This window comes from Pseudophryne corroboree, chromosome 1 (assembly GCF_028390025.1).
Source record: "Pseudophryne corroboree isolate aPseCor3 chromosome 1, aPseCor3.hap2, whole genome shotgun sequence".
In the NCBI taxonomy this organism is placed as follows: domain Eukaryota; kingdom Metazoa; phylum Chordata; class Amphibia; order Anura; family Myobatrachidae; genus Pseudophryne; species Pseudophryne corroboree.
This window is the reverse complement of record NC_086444.1, coordinates 632,030,138-632,045,665: the sequence shown is the minus strand read 5'-3', so window position 1 is coordinate 632,045,665 and position 15,528 is coordinate 632,030,138. Positions and strand designations below refer to the sequence as shown.

The 15,528-nt window shown below is 46.4% G+C and overlaps 1 protein-coding gene across 1 annotated transcript in view; it reads left to right on the top strand.

Moving 5' to 3' along the window:
• Positions 1 to 606: 606 nt before the first annotated feature.
• The window catches only part of MEF2B (myocyte enhancer factor 2B), a 71,908-nt gene continuing 56,986 nt past the window's right edge, over positions 607 to 15,528 (top strand). Inside the window, exons 1-2 of the mRNA XM_063954759.1 lie at positions 607 to 699; positions 871 to 1,074. Coding sequence (XP_063810829.1) covers positions 646 to 699; positions 871 to 1,074 — 258 coding nt within the window. The 5' untranslated portion in view covers positions 607 to 645. The remainder of the gene's footprint in view (positions 700 to 870; positions 1,075 to 15,528) is intronic.

Below are 15,528 nucleotides of genomic sequence, written 5' to 3'. Positions count from 1 at the left end.
GTAACCACCGCTTTCCCTTCAGACTTCATAGGTGCATATATTTCTCTGTGCTGCTCTACAAACATTCCTAACTGTACTCAGCTGATGTTTCTGTCCCATCTCTCTATGCGTACTTGTCCTAATCTAGCACTCTGTTTAGCACATATTCCTTTGGACAGTTTGCGAACAGTGATTTTATTCTGCACATACTGGCTAGCTCTCACGATGCATCAACCCCAAGTATGAATTAAGGGCATGTACTAGCAATAGAACCATGGCCGTGCAAGGTTTCTTGGCACCCTAGGCAAAACTTCATCCTACTGCCCCCAACCACTGCCAATACTCATTTCTCAGGCCTTCAGATGAAAGTGTGACTTATAAGTTCCACAGCCACCACTTGCATGAAGTACAACAAGGATGTTTCTTTCAGAGACATCCTTAATTTTGTGATTGGCAGACTTAGAGGCACCCCCATATCCCATCACCCTAGACAGCTGCCTAAAGCTGCCCAATGGTAGAGCCGGCCCTGAATAGAACACATTTTGTTAGCCTTGTCTCTGTGTGCATGTAAGAACCATGAGCTCACATTAAATGAACTTGTATTACTTTTCTCTTTTCAGTTCTGCAAGGCAATTCTTATTAGACATAAAAGTACAAAAAATCTAAATGGGTCGGAAGAAGATACAGATTGCCCGTATTTTAGACCAGCGCAACAGACAGGTAAGAGACCAAGCAACAACTGTGTGATTGTGCCCAAAACTCTATGTAACTGAGGAATATGTATGCTGACTATTAGTAAATTTACTTTAGACATTCTAATAGAAGGTAACTGGTGTTCCAAAAATGATGAATGTCCTCATTTCATCCCTCTTTTAATGGATTGTTGCACAGGTTACCTTTACCAAGAGAAAGTTTGGATTGATGAAGAAGGCATACGAGTTAAGTGTACTGTGTGACTGTGAGATCGCCCTCATTATATTTAATGGATCTAATCGTCTCTTTCAATATGCCAGCACGGACATGGATCGGGTACTCCTGAAGTATACAGAGTATTCTGAGCCACATGAGAGCCGCACCAACTTTGATATCTTGGAGGTAAGTGACTGGTAGTAGGGTATATTGGGCTAAACAGACAAGTGGACAACCAGGGTTCAACTTCAGACGGCTGTTACTGTCGTACCTAGGGCCACCCTCACCCCTAAATCCACTCCTGTAAGCATCACGTGAGTATAACAAAAGTCTGCTAGGCATTGCTTTTATATAAATAATATGAAACGGTGTAACCTACATTTGCATCTAAGCCAATACTATGCAATCTAACACCCTTAAGGAGATGCTGACACATTTAGGGGTGGTGGGGGTGGGGGTGTATTAAAAGTGATATTTCTCTCTGGGAGTGCAAGGCTGCGTCCCCTCGTAGTGTTGCACAACTTCAAGAGAGGTTACATGTCAGGGTGTGGCTATGCCATTGCCACTACACATGGCCACACTCCCCTATTACCACATCCTGGCAGATGTTTGGTCAGCCCTGGTTGCACAAAAATATATGTCATCAAAAAAAGAGACAATATTATAATAAATTAGACAGTAAAGCAGAAAGGTACTGGGGCACAGGTCAAGGTTAATGCTTACATGCGATCATCACCTATATAAGCAGTGTTAGAGTAATAAAAACATATGCATTAGACACTTTTTTCCATGCATTTTAAAAAAACATTTTCTTTATGTTTGCCATGAACTGATTTCTTTCCACATAAAATGAAGACATCATTTAATAGAACATGTAGCACTATGAAATTGCAGCATTGAGATGTCACCGTAGCCCACATTACTGAATTATTATTATCTATTTGTATTGTGCGTTTCAGGCATTAATGCTGGACACCTGCACTGTAAGGGGTGTAGTATGATATGGCGGCGGCCGGCATACCAGTGCCGGGATCCCGACCGCCGGCATACCGACAGCTGGGTGAGTGCAAATGAGCCCCACGCTATTTATTCTCCCTCCAGGGGGGTCGTGGACCCCCAAGAGGGCGAATAGTTGTTGGTACGCCGGGTGTTGGGATTCCGGCGCTGTTATACTGAGCGCCAGGATCCCAATAGCCGGCATACTGAATACCACCCACTGTAAGAACTAATATGTGCAGGCCCAATAAAACTTTCATAGAGGGTGTAATTGTAATTACATCCTCAGTGAACCGTAATTGTGTCAATATAGGGGGTAATTCCAAGTTGATCGCAGCAGGATTTTTGATAGCAACTGGGCAAAACCATGTGCACTGCAGGGGAGGCAGATATAACATGTGCAAAGAGAGTTAGATTTGGGTGTGGTGTGTTCAATCTGCAATCTAATTTGCAGTGTAAAAATAAAGCACCCAGTACTTACCCTGCACAGAAACAATATAACCCACCCAAATCTAACTCTTTCTGCACGTTATATCTGCCTCCCCTGCAGTGCACATGGTTTTGCCCAGTTGCTATCAAAAATCCTGCTGCGATCAACTTGGAATTACCCCCATAATGCATTACTGGCACAACCTTGTATCCAGAACATCTGTCTGATTATCGCATACAGATATCAAACCAATATGTTTGAGCAATTGTACATTTCCCGAGTTTTTAGATTTGCTGTAAACCTTATTTATGATTAATTAATACATAAAATCTAGATATTAGATATTGTGCAAGCTAGAGTAACAGGAACTCTTTTCTCAAATTTAACACTTGTGGTCTATGTTTCCGTAACCAGAGATATGGCAGAAATACAAGTGTTATTTCTTTTTACTGTATTTCTCTTAAAGAACAAGCAAACACACTAATGGACAATAAATGTACCCTATGAGGTGCAAAAAGACAGAGGAACGGGCCATATGCTATTTGGCAATTTGAAAGGCCAAAGGATTTCCATTAAAGTGCAGTGGCTTGCCGGGAGCAAAACGGCAGTATTTGTGATGAGGTCTATCTGATGGGAAAAAGTGGGTGTACAAAGGTGTCTCTTGCTACATAAAATATTAGTGCACATGTGTGCCTAAGGGGTCTGTGTACTAAGCCACGGAGAGAGATAAAGTGTAGAGAGATAAAGTATCAGCAAAACAGCTGCTAACTGTCATTTTTCAAACGCACCCTATAGCATGGCAGTTATGAGCTGATTGGCTGGAACTTTATCACAGTCCACTTTATCTCTCTCCAAGGCTTAGTACATAGACCCCTCATTTTGCTGTTCCATGTCACTCTGTAAAAACACATAATTTATTGCAATCTGTTGTATTTTTTAAGGATTTTATGCTTCCATGTCACATGTGCCTACGTGCTCCAAAAGAGGGAGTGGCCTCACTGCAGGGGATGTGGCCTTGCAGGAAAACACTACCAATTTTGCAACCTGCACACCCAGACATTGGGCACCACAGGAAAACAAATTCCATTTTCTCTAACGTCCTAAGTGGATGCTGGGGACTCCGTAAGGACCATGGGGAATAGCGGCTCCGCAGGAGACTGGGCACATCTAAAGAAAGCTTTAGGACTATCTGGTGTGCACTGGCTCCTCCCCCTATGACCCTCCTCCAAGCCTCAGTTAGATCTCTGTGCCCGAACGAGAAGGGTGCACACTAGGGGCTCTCCTGAGCTTCTTAGTGAAAGTTTTAGTTTAGGTTTTTTATTTTCAGTGAGACCTGCTGGCAACAGGCTCACTGCATCGAGGGACTAAGGGGAGAAGAAGCGAACTCACCTGCGTGCAGAGTGGATTGGGCTTCTTAGGCTACTGGACATTAGCTCCAGAGGGACGATCACAGGCCCAGCTTGGATGGGTCCCAGAGCCGTGCCGCCGGCCCCCTTACAGAGCCAGAAGGCAGAAGAGGTCCGGAAAATCGGCGGCAGAAGACGTCCTGTCTTCAACAAGGTAGCGCACAGCACTGCAGCTGTGCGCCATTGCTCTCAGCACACTTCACACTCCGGTCACTGAGGGTGCAGGGCGCTGGGGGGGGGGGCGCCCTGAGACGCAATAAAAAAACACCTTGGATGGCAAAAAATGCATCACATATAGCTCCTGGGCTATATGGATGCATTTAACCCCTGCCAGAATATACAGAAAAACGGGAAGATAAGGCCGCCGATAAGGGGGCGGAGCCTATCTCCTCAGCACACTGGCGCCATTTTCCCTCACAGCTCCGTTGGAGGGAAGCTCCCTGGCTCTCCCCTGCAGTCACTACACTACAGAAAGGGTTAAAAAAGAGAGGGGGGCACTAATTAGGCGCAGTATTAACTATACTGCAGCTATAAGGGGAAAAACACTTATATAAGGTTATCCCTGTATATATATAGTGCTCTGGTGTGTACTGGCAAACTCTCCCTCTGTCTCCCCAAAGGGCTAGTGGGGTCCTGTCCTCTATCAGAGCATTCCCTGTGTGTGTGCTGTATGTCGGTACTTTTGTGTCGACATGTATGAGGAGAAAAATTATGTGGAGACGGAGCAGATTGCCTGTAATAGTGATGTCACCCCCTAGGGGGTCGACACCTGAGTGGATGAACTGTTGGAAGAAATTACGTGACAGTGTCAGCTCTGTATAAAAGACAGTGGTTGACATGAGACAGCCGGCTACTCAGCTTGTGCCTGTCCAGACGTCTCATAGGCCGTCAGGGGCTATAAAGCGCCCGTTACCTCAGATGGCAGATATAGACGCCGACACGAATACTGACTCCAGTGTCGACGGTGAAGAGACAAATGTGACTTCCAGTAGGGCCACACGTTACATGATTGAGGCAATGAAAAATGTTTTACACATTTCTGATAATACGAGTACCACCAAAAAGGGGTATTATGTTCGGTGAGGAAAAACTACCTGTAGTTTTCCTGAATCTGAGAAATTAAATGAGGTGTGTGATGATGCGTGGGTTTCCCCCGATAACAACTGATAATTTCTAAAATGTTATTGGCATTATATCCTTTCCCGCCAGAGGTTAGGGTGCGTTGGGAAACACCCCCTAGGGTGGATAAACGCTCACACGCTTGTAAGGGCTCTAACCTCTCCTGAGATGGCCGCCCTTAAGGATCCTGCTGATAGAAAGCCGCAGGGTATCCTAAAATGTATTTACACACATACTGGTGTTATACTGCGACCAGCAATCGCCTCAGCCTGGATGTGCAGTGCTGGGTCGGCGTGGTCGGATTCCCTGACTGAAAATATTGATACCCTAGATAGGGACAGTATATTTTTGCCTATAGAGCAATTGAAAGATGCATTTCTATATATGCGTGATGCACAGCGGAATATTTGCCGACTGGCATCAAGAGTAAGTGCGTTGTCCATTTCTACCAGTAGAGGGTTATGGACACGTCAGTGGTCAGGTGATGCTTATTCCAAATGGCATTTGGAAGTATTGCCTTATTAAGGGGAGGAGTTATTTGGGGTCGGTCTTTTAGACCTGGTGGCCACGGCAACAGCTGGGAAATCCACGTTTGTACCCCAGGTCGCCTCTCAACATGAGAAGACGCCGTATTATCAGGCGCAGTCTTTTCGTGGACAAGCGGGCAAAAGGTTCCTCTTTTCTGCCCCGTGACAGAGGGAGAGGAAAAAGGCTGCAGAAATCAGCCAGTTCCCAGGAACAGAAACCCTCTCCCGCCTCTGCCAAGCCCTCAGTATACGCTGGGGCTTTACAAGCAGAATCAGGCACGGTGGGGGGCCCGTCTCAATGAATTTCAGCGCGCAGTGGGCTCACTCGCAAGTAGACCCCTGGATCCTTCAGGTGATATCTCAGGGGTACAAATTAGAATTCGAGACGTCTCCCCCTCGCCGTTTCCTAAAGTCGGCTTTACCGATGTCTCCTTCTGACAGGGAGACAGTTTTGGAAGCCATTCACAAGCTGTATTCCCAGCAGGTGATAATCAAGATACCCCTCCTGCAACAGGGAACGGGGTATTATTCCACACTGTGGTGGTACCGAAGCCGGACGGTTCGGTGAGACCGATTCTAAATCTAAAATCTTTGAACACTTACATACAGAGGTTCAAATTCAAGATTGAGTCACTCAGAGCAGTGATTGCGAACCTGGAAGAAGGGGACTACATGATGTCTCGGGACATCAAGGATGCTTACCTTCATGTCAAAATTTACCCTTCTCACCAAGGGTACCTCAGGTTTATGGTACAGAACTGTCACTATCAGTTCAGACGCTGCCGTATGGATGGTCCACGGCACCCCGGGTCTTTACCAAGGTTATGGCCGAAATGATGATATTCCTTCGAAGGAAGGGAATTTTAGTTATCCCTTACATGGACAATTCCCTGATAAGGGTAAGATCCAGGGATCAGTTGGAGGTCGGTGTAGCACTATCTCAGGTAGTGTTGCGGCAGCACGATTGGATTCTCAATATTCCAAAATCGCAGCTGGTTCCGACGACTTGTCTTCTGTTCCTAGGGATGATCCTGGACACAGTCCAGAAAAAGGTGTTTCTCCCGGAGGAGAAAGCCAGGGAGTTATCCGAGCTAGTCAGGAACCTCCTAAAACCGAGCCAAGTCTCAGTGCATCAATGCACAAGGGTTCTGGGTAAAATGGTGGCTTCCTACGAAGCAATCCCATTCGGCAGTTTCCACGCAAGAACTTTCCAGTGGGACCTGCTGGACAAATGGTCCGGGTCGCATCTTCAGATGCATCAGCGGATAACCCTTTCACCAAGGACAAGGGTGTCCCTCCTGTGGTGGTTGCAGAGTGCTCATCTTCTAGAGGGCCGCAGATTCGGCATTCAGGACTGGGTCCTGGTGACCACGGATGCCAGCCTGCGAGGCTGGGGAGCAGTCACACAGGGAAGGAATATCCAGGGCTTAGGGTCAAGCCTGGAGACATCACTTCACATAAATATCCTGAAGCTAAGGGACATTTACAATGCTCTAAGCTTAGCAAGACCTCTGCTTCAAGGTCAGCCGGTGTTGATCCAGTCGGACAACATCACGGCAGTCACCCACGTAAACAGACAGGGTGGCACAAGAAGCAGTAGGGGAATGGCAGAAGCTGCAAGGATTCTTCGCTGGGCGGAAAATCATGTGATAGCACTGTCGGCAGTATTCATTCCGGGAGTGGACAACTGGGAAGCAGACTTCCTCAGCACGACCTCCACCCGGGAGAGTGGGGACTTCACCCAGAAGTCTTCCACATGATTATAAACCGTTGGGAAAAACTCGACAGGTATTGCGCCAGGTCCAGGGACCCTCAGGCAATAGCTGTAGACGCTCTGGTAACACCGTGGGTGTATCAGTCAGGGTATGTGTTCCCTCCTCTGCCTCTCATACCCAAGGTACTGAGATTGATAAGATGGAGAGGAGTAAGCACTATATTCGTGGCTCCGGATTGGCCAAGAAGGACTTGGTAACCGGAACTTCAAGAGATGCTCACGGAGGATCCGTGGCCTCTACCTCTAAGAAGGGACCTGCTCCAGCAAGGACCCTGTCTGTTCCAAGACTTACCGCGGCTGCGTTTGACGGCATGGCGGTTGAACGCCGGATCCTGAAGGAAAAAAGGCATTCCGGATGAAGTCATCCCTATCCTGATCAAAGCCAGGAAGGATGTAACCGCAAAAACATTATCACCGCAATTGGCGAAAATATGTTGCGTGGTGCGAGGCCAGCAAGGCCCGACAGGGGAAATTCAACTGGGTCGATTCCTACATTTCCTGCAAACAGGAGTGTCTATGGGCCTGAAATTAGGGTCCATTAAGGTTCAAATATCGGCCCTGTCAATTTTCTTCCAAAAAGAACTAGCTTCAGTCCCTGAAGTTCAGACGTTTGTAAAAGGGGTACTGCATATACAGCCTCCTTTTGTGCCTCCAGTGGTACTTTGGGATCTCAATGTAGTTTTGGGTTCCAAAAGTCACATTGGTTTGAACCACTTAAATCTGTGGAGTTAAAATATCTCACATGGAAAGTGGTCATGCTGTTGGCCCTGGCCTGGGCCAGGCGCGTGTCAGAATTGGCGGCTTTATCCTAAAAAAGCCCTTATCTGATTTTCCATTCGGACAGGGCGGAATTGAGGACTCGTCCTAAGTTTCTCCCTAAGGTGGTTTCAGCGTTTCACCTGAACCAACCTATTTGTGGTGCCTGCGGCTACTAGGGACTTGGAGGACTCCAAGTTGCTAGACGTTGTCAGGGCCCTGAAAATATATGTTTCCAGGACGGCTGGAGTCAGGAAATCTGACTCGCTGTTTATCCTGTATGCACCCAACAAGCTGGGTGCTCCTGCTTCTAAGCAGACTATTGCTCGTTGGATTTGTAGTACAATTCAGCTTGCACATTCTGTGGCAGGCCTGCCACAGCCAAAAATCTGTAAATGCCCACTACACAAGGAAGGTGGGCTCATCTTGGGCGGCTGCCCGAGGGGTCTCGGCTTTACAACTTTGCCGAGCAGCTACTTGGTCAGGAGCAAATACGTTTGTAAAATTCTACAAAATTGATATCCTGGCTGAGGAGGACCTGGAGTTCTCTCATTTGGTGCTGCAGAGTCATCCGCACTCTCCCGCCCGTTTGGGAGCTTTGGTATAATCCCCATGGTCCTTACGGAGTCCCCAGCATCCACTTAGGACGTTAGAGAAAATAAGAATTTACTTACCGATAATTCTATTTCTCATAGTCCGTAGTGGATGCTGGGCGCCCATCCCAAGTGCGGATTGTCTGCAATACTGGTACATAGTTATTGTTACCAAAAAATCGGGTTATTGCTGTAGTGAGCCATCTTTTCTAGAGGCTCCTCTGTTATCATGCTGTTAACTGGGTTCAGATCACAAGTTGTACGGTGTGATTGGTGTGGCTGGTATGAGTCTTACCCGGGATTCAAAATCCTTCCTTATTGTGTACGCTCGTCCGGGCACAGTATCCTAACTGAGGCTTGGAGGAGGGTCATAGGGGGAGGAGCCAGTGCACACCAGATAGTCCTAAAGCTTTCTTTAGATGTGCCCAGTCTCCTGCGGAGCCGCTATTCCCCATGGTCCTTACGGAGTCCCCAGCATCCACTACGGACTATGAGAAATAGAATTATCGGTAAGTAAATTCTTATTTTTTTCTTCATTTCTTCTCCTTATAGTAATGCCCATTAGACATTATGCCACATACCCTAATGCCCATTACACATTGGCACACACCATATGCCCATGACACATTATGCTACACACTGTAATGCCCATTACACAATATACCATACACTGCAATGCCCATTACACAATATGCCACACACCGTAATGCCCATGACACAATATGCTGCACACTGTAATGCCCATTACACTATATGCCACACACCATAATACCCATGACACAATATGCAATACGCTATAATGCCCATTACACAAAATTCCAGACGTTGTATTGCTCATTACTGTCACAACGGGGTGTTTCTGTGGATCCGTTGGACTTTGACCAACTGAAGGAGCAGATGCCCCAGAGTGCTGGAAGCAAGGAGGACGAAGATAATTCCTTCTTATATATTTATTAAGATAACAGACAAGAATGAGACTTGTAGGAAGACGGAGACTAAAGAGTTCTGGATTGGAAAACCGCCGGAAAGGAAGTCACTGAATGATACGAGGCTGAGACTGAAGAAGAGTGATGAATATCCTTAGTTGATACAAGACGTGGCTGAAGAATCGTGGTGTTGAGTTGTAGAGTGATACGAAGGCGAAGCTGAAGAACTGAGAAGATTGTGTTCCGGATAATGTAAAGACGTGGACGTGGAACTTGTGAAGACTGGTTGCTGGACGATGCAAGGACATGAATGGAGAACTGTGGAGATCGGTTGCTGGATGATGCGAAGACGTGAATGAAGGACTGTGAGGACTGGTTACTGGATGATGCAAAGACGTGAATGAAGGACTGTGAGGACTGGTTGCTGGATGATGCAAAGACGTGAATGAAGGACTGTGAGGACTGGCTCCTGGATGATGCGAAGATGTGGATAAAGAGCACAGGCTGAAGCGAGGGAACCACCGCAGGAATCCTACGGTATCCGAAGGCACCTGGTGGGAGAGCAGGTGACCGTGACCGCGCTCTGGAGACCCGGCGAGATCCTTGCAGCGGGAGATGGCGGGCAATCACTGAGAGCGGAGATAGGACCAAACAACTGGAAATGCACAGATATAATCTGCAGGAGCACAGAGCTAGGGTACAGAGTATCTACAACAAAGCACTGGCACAGATTGCTAAATTCCCAGCCTATTTATAGGCTACAAGGAAACAGAATTGGCTGACACCCACCCATAAACGCTCATTGGTGCACACTTGGTCTCCAACATGGCCGCCCCCAAGCCGCAGACACATAGGAGTGCTGCAAGCCACTAGATCCCCACACTCCCGGCTCCCAGAAGCCGCGTCATCTGCGCCGATGATCGTGCCGCGTCCCCACGCGGGCGCACAGGACCCCAAGCAGCCGCACCGGTAATGGACAGACCTGGGGACCTACAGCGGTAAGCGACCGCTTTGTGACAGTACCCCCCCTTTTATGGGTGGGCTCCAAACATCTTTGAGCTTTAATAGGATTTTTGGAGTAGAAATCTCAAATTAATCTTGGAGCGTGGACATCCTCAGCTGAAGACCCAGGACCTCTCCTCTGGGCCGTACCCCTTCCAGTCAAGAAGATATTGAAGACATCCATATCGGCGACGGTAATCTAAATCCCTCTAACTTCGAATTCCTCTCCCTGCAAGGTGTGAAGGACCCCAAGCAGCCGCACCGGTAATGGACGGACCCGGGGACCTACAGCGGTAAGCGTCCGCTTTGTGACAATTACACATTATGCCACACACTGTAATGCTCATTACACATTATGCCACACGTTATGCCATACACTGTAATGCCCATTACACATTATGCCCCATACATTTATGCCACTGACACCATTTTATGCCCTACACACAAAAATGCCACTTACAAAGTATAATCCAGAGTAAGGCTTCTAATTACTTTTAAATTACCTGCTCGTTGTCATGGGTCTCATGCTCGTTGTCAGGGATTCATGCTCTGGGTTCCATGCTTGTTGTCAGGGGTTTCATATTCTGGGTTCCATATTTGTTGTCAGGGGTTTCATGTTCTGGGTTTCATGCTCGTTGCCAGGGGTTTCATGCTCTGGGTTTCATGCTTGCTGCCATGGGTTTCATGCTCTGGGTTTCATGCTCATTGCCAGGGGTTTCATGCTAGTTGCCAAGGGTTTCATGCTCATTGCCAAGGGTTTCACAACAGAAGATGCAGCGTTCCCGGCACTTCCCTGGAAGACGCTAAAGGTCAAGTAGAACCTCTAGCATCAGTCTTCTCCTAGTTGGTGGCCATTTTTGAAGGGACATTTTCAGCAGATTAGATTGCAGACGGCTTGACCACATGCAGTCTGCATTACACTGGCAGGAGCATCAGCACCCACACCTCCACACCACCATGGGGGCTGTTGGTATGCCACTGTCTGAGAAGCATACTCCTAGCCACACTTTACACATAAGTGGAGATGTATCAATCCTTAGGGGTCTATTTACTAAGCCTTAGATGGAGATAAAGTGGATGGAGGTAAAGTACCAGCCAATCAGCTCCTAACTGCCATGTTACAGGCAGTGCTTGAAAATGACAGTTAGGAGTTGATTGGCTGTTACTTTATCTCCATCCACTTTATCTCCATCCAAGGCTTAGTAAATAGTCCCGAGAGAGAGAGAGAGAGAGAGAGAGAGAGAGAGAGAGAGAGAAAGGGACAATGTGGAAAAGTTGCCCAACCAATAACCTTTTAACTGTCATTTTAATAAAATGACAGAAGCTGGGTGCTTTGGGCTATGGGGGTCATTCCGAGTTGTTCGCTCGTTGCCGATTTTCGCAACGGAGCGATTAAGGCAAAAATGCGCATGCAGGAAAACGGCTGCGCAATGTAACAGGGAAAAAAATTGATGAGAGCCGACGTTTAAGAAAATTAACACAATTTATTAACCAAAAACACTTAATAAAAACATGCTAATCATAATACCAATGATTTAAAATTATTAATGTGTATGGCTATATAATAGAACACACCTTGATAAATATAGATATCATATGAGGTTTTGGAGCAGCTTGTATAAGCTGCACCAGCTTGATGAGGCAGGGTCCTAACGCGTTTCGCAACGTATCACGTGACTTTTTCAAAGGTGTGATACACCTTTGAAAAAGTCACGTGATACGCGACGAAACGCGTTAGGACCTTACCTCATCATCCACCTTGATTAAGGTATCCACATTAGCAGCTCTTTACCGAGTTCCCACGGACTCCTTCACCGGCACTCTGGTTCCCGCAAGCCGCACACACCAGCACGCGGCTCTCATCTGTTACACCGGCCTTACTTGTTACATCAGCCCGGCGGCCTTCACCATCTCCTTGCTGCACAGCACGAGTGGGCAACGCAGGACTAAGAACCGGGGACGCTCGGTCTCGGACCAGCCCACAGGAGAGGTACATATTACAGCAGCAGAGCTCTGTGACGGGAACTTTGTGCATTATCTTGTACCGCTTCTCATTTAATTATACAAATGAATCCACAAGTGTCAATCTTGTGAGTGATTACGGATCTTCAACAAGTTTATTATACAAGCTGCTCCAAAACCTCATATGATATCTAGTGATGAGCGGGTTCGGTTTCTCGGAAACCGAACCCCCCCGAACTTCACCCTTTTTACACGGGTCCGAGCCATACTCGGATTCTCCTGTATGGCTTGGGTAACCCGAGCGCGCCCGAACGTCATCATCCCGCTGTCGGATTCTTGCGAGATTCGGATTCTATATAAGCAGCCGCGCGTCGCCACCATTTTCACTCGTGCATTGGAAATGTTAGGGAGAGGACGTGGCTGGCGTCCTCTCCGTTATTGTTGAACTTGATTGTGCTGTGCACTATTGCTTAATTGTGGGGAGGGCTGGGGAGCAGCTGTATAATATAGGAGGAGTACAGTGCAGAGTTTTGCTGATCAGTGACCACCAGTTATCCGTTCTCTGCCTGAAAAACACGCTCCATATCTGTGCTCACATTGTGCTGCATATATCTGTGCTCACACTGCTTAATTGTGGGGACTGGGGAGCAGTTGTATTATATAGCAAGAGTACAGTGCAGAGTTTTGCTGACAGTGACCACCAGTATACATTGTCTGCCTGAAAAACACTCCATATCTGTGCTCAGTGTGCTGCTTTATTGTGGGGACTGGGGACCACCAGTATAATATTATATAGGAGGAATACAGTGCAGAGTTTTGCTGACCAGTGACCACCAGTATATAATATATAGCATTACGGTACGGAAGGCCACTGCTGTACCTACCTCTGTGTCGTCATTAAGTATACTATCCATCTACATTCTATACCTGTGGTGCATTTTAGTTTTGCAGTTTGCTGACACAGTGACCACCAGTATACTATATATATCAGTACGGTAGGCCACTGCTGTACCTACCTCTGTGTCGTCATTAAGTATACTATCCATCTACATTCTATACCTGTGGTGCATTTTAGTTTAGCAGTTTGCTGACACAGTGACCACCAGTATACTATATATAATAGCAGTACGGTACGGAAGGCCACTGCTGTACCTACCTCTGTGTCGTCATTAAGTATACTATTCATCTACATTCTATACCTGTGGTGCATTTTAGTTTTGCAGTTTGCTGACACAGTGACCACCAGTATACTATATATAATAGCAGTACGGTACGGAAGGCCACTGCTGTATCTACCTCTGTGTCATCATTAAGTATACTATCCATCTACATTCTATACCTGTGGTGCATTTTAGTTTTGCAGTTTGCTGACACAGTGACCACCAGTATACTATATATAGCAGTACGGAAGGCCACTGCTGTACCTACCTCTGTGTCGTCATTAAGTATACTATCCATCTACATTCTATACCTGTGGTGCATTTTAGTTTTGCAGTTTGCTGACACAGTGACCACCAGTATACTATATATAATAGCAGTACGGTACAGAAGGCCACTGCTGTACCTACCTCTGTGTCGTCATTAAGTATACTATTCATCTACATTCTATACCTGTGGTGCATTTTAGTTTTGCAGTTTGCTGACACAGTGACCACCAGTATACTATATATAATAGCAGTACGGTACGGAAGGCCACTGCTGTATCTACCTCTGTGTCGTCATTAAGTATACTATCCATCTACATTCTATACCTGTGGTGCATTTTAGTTTTGCAGTTTGCTGACACAGTGACCATCAGTATACTATATATAGCAGTACGGAAGGCCACTGTTGTACCTACCTCTGTGTCGTCATTAAGTATACTATCCATCTACATTCTATACCTGTGGTGCATTTTAGTTTTCCAGTTTGCTGACACAGTGACCACCAGTATACTATATATAGCAGTACGGAAGGCCACTGCTGTACCTACCTCTGTGTCGTCATTAAGTATACTATCCATCTACATTCTATACCTGTGGTGCGCCTCTTTTTTTCTTTGCATCATGTGCTGTTTGGGGACAATTTTTTTGAAGTGCCATCCTGTCTGACACTGCAGTGCCACTCCTAGATGGGCCAGGTGTTTGTGTCGGCCACTTGTGTCGCTTAGCTTAGTCACACAGCGACCTTGGTGCGCCTCTTTTTTTCTTTGCATCATGTGCTGTTTGGGGACTATTTTTTTGAAGTGCCATCCTGCCTGACACTGCAGTGCCACTCCTAGATGGGCCAGGTGTTTGTGTCGGCCACTTGTGTCGCTTAGCTTAGTCACACAGCGACCTTGGTGCGCCTCTTTTTTTCTTTGCATCATGTGCTGTTTGGGGACAATTTTTTTGAAGTGCCATCCTGTCTGACACTGCAGTGCCACTCCTAGATGGGCCAGGTGTTTGTGTCGGCCACTTGTGTCGCTTAGCTTAGTCACACAGCGACCTTGGTGCGCCTCTTTTTTTCTTTGCATCATGTGCTGTTTGGGGACTATTTTTTTGAAGTGCCATCCTGCCTGATACTGCAGTGCCACTCCTAGATGGGCCAGGTGTTTGTGTCGGTCACTTGTGTCGCTTAGCTTAGCCATCCAGCGATCTCGGTGCAAATTTTAGGACTAAAAATAATATTGTGAGGTGTGAGGTGTTCAGAATAGACTGGAAATTAGTGGAAATTATGGTTATTGAGGTTAATAAAACTATGGGATCAAAATGACCCCCAAATTCTATGATTTAAGCTGTGTTTTAGGGTTTTTTGTAAAAAACACCCAAATCCAAAACACACCCGAATCCGACAAAAAAAATTCGGTGAGGTTTTGCCAAAACGCGTCCGAATCCAAAACACGGCCGCGGAACCGAATCCAAAACCAAAACACAAAACCCGAAAAATGTCCGGTGCACATCACATATCTATATTTATCAAGGTGTGTTCTATTATATAGCCATACACATTAATAATTTTAAATCATTGGTATTATGATTAGCATGTTTTTATTAAGTGTTTTTGGTTAATAAATTGTGTTAATTTTCTTAAACGTCGGCTCTCATCAATTTTTCCCCCTGTTACATTGCGCAGCCGTTTTCCTGTTTACTGCAATTTTTATATGACACTCACCTAGTGTTGTCGGCCGC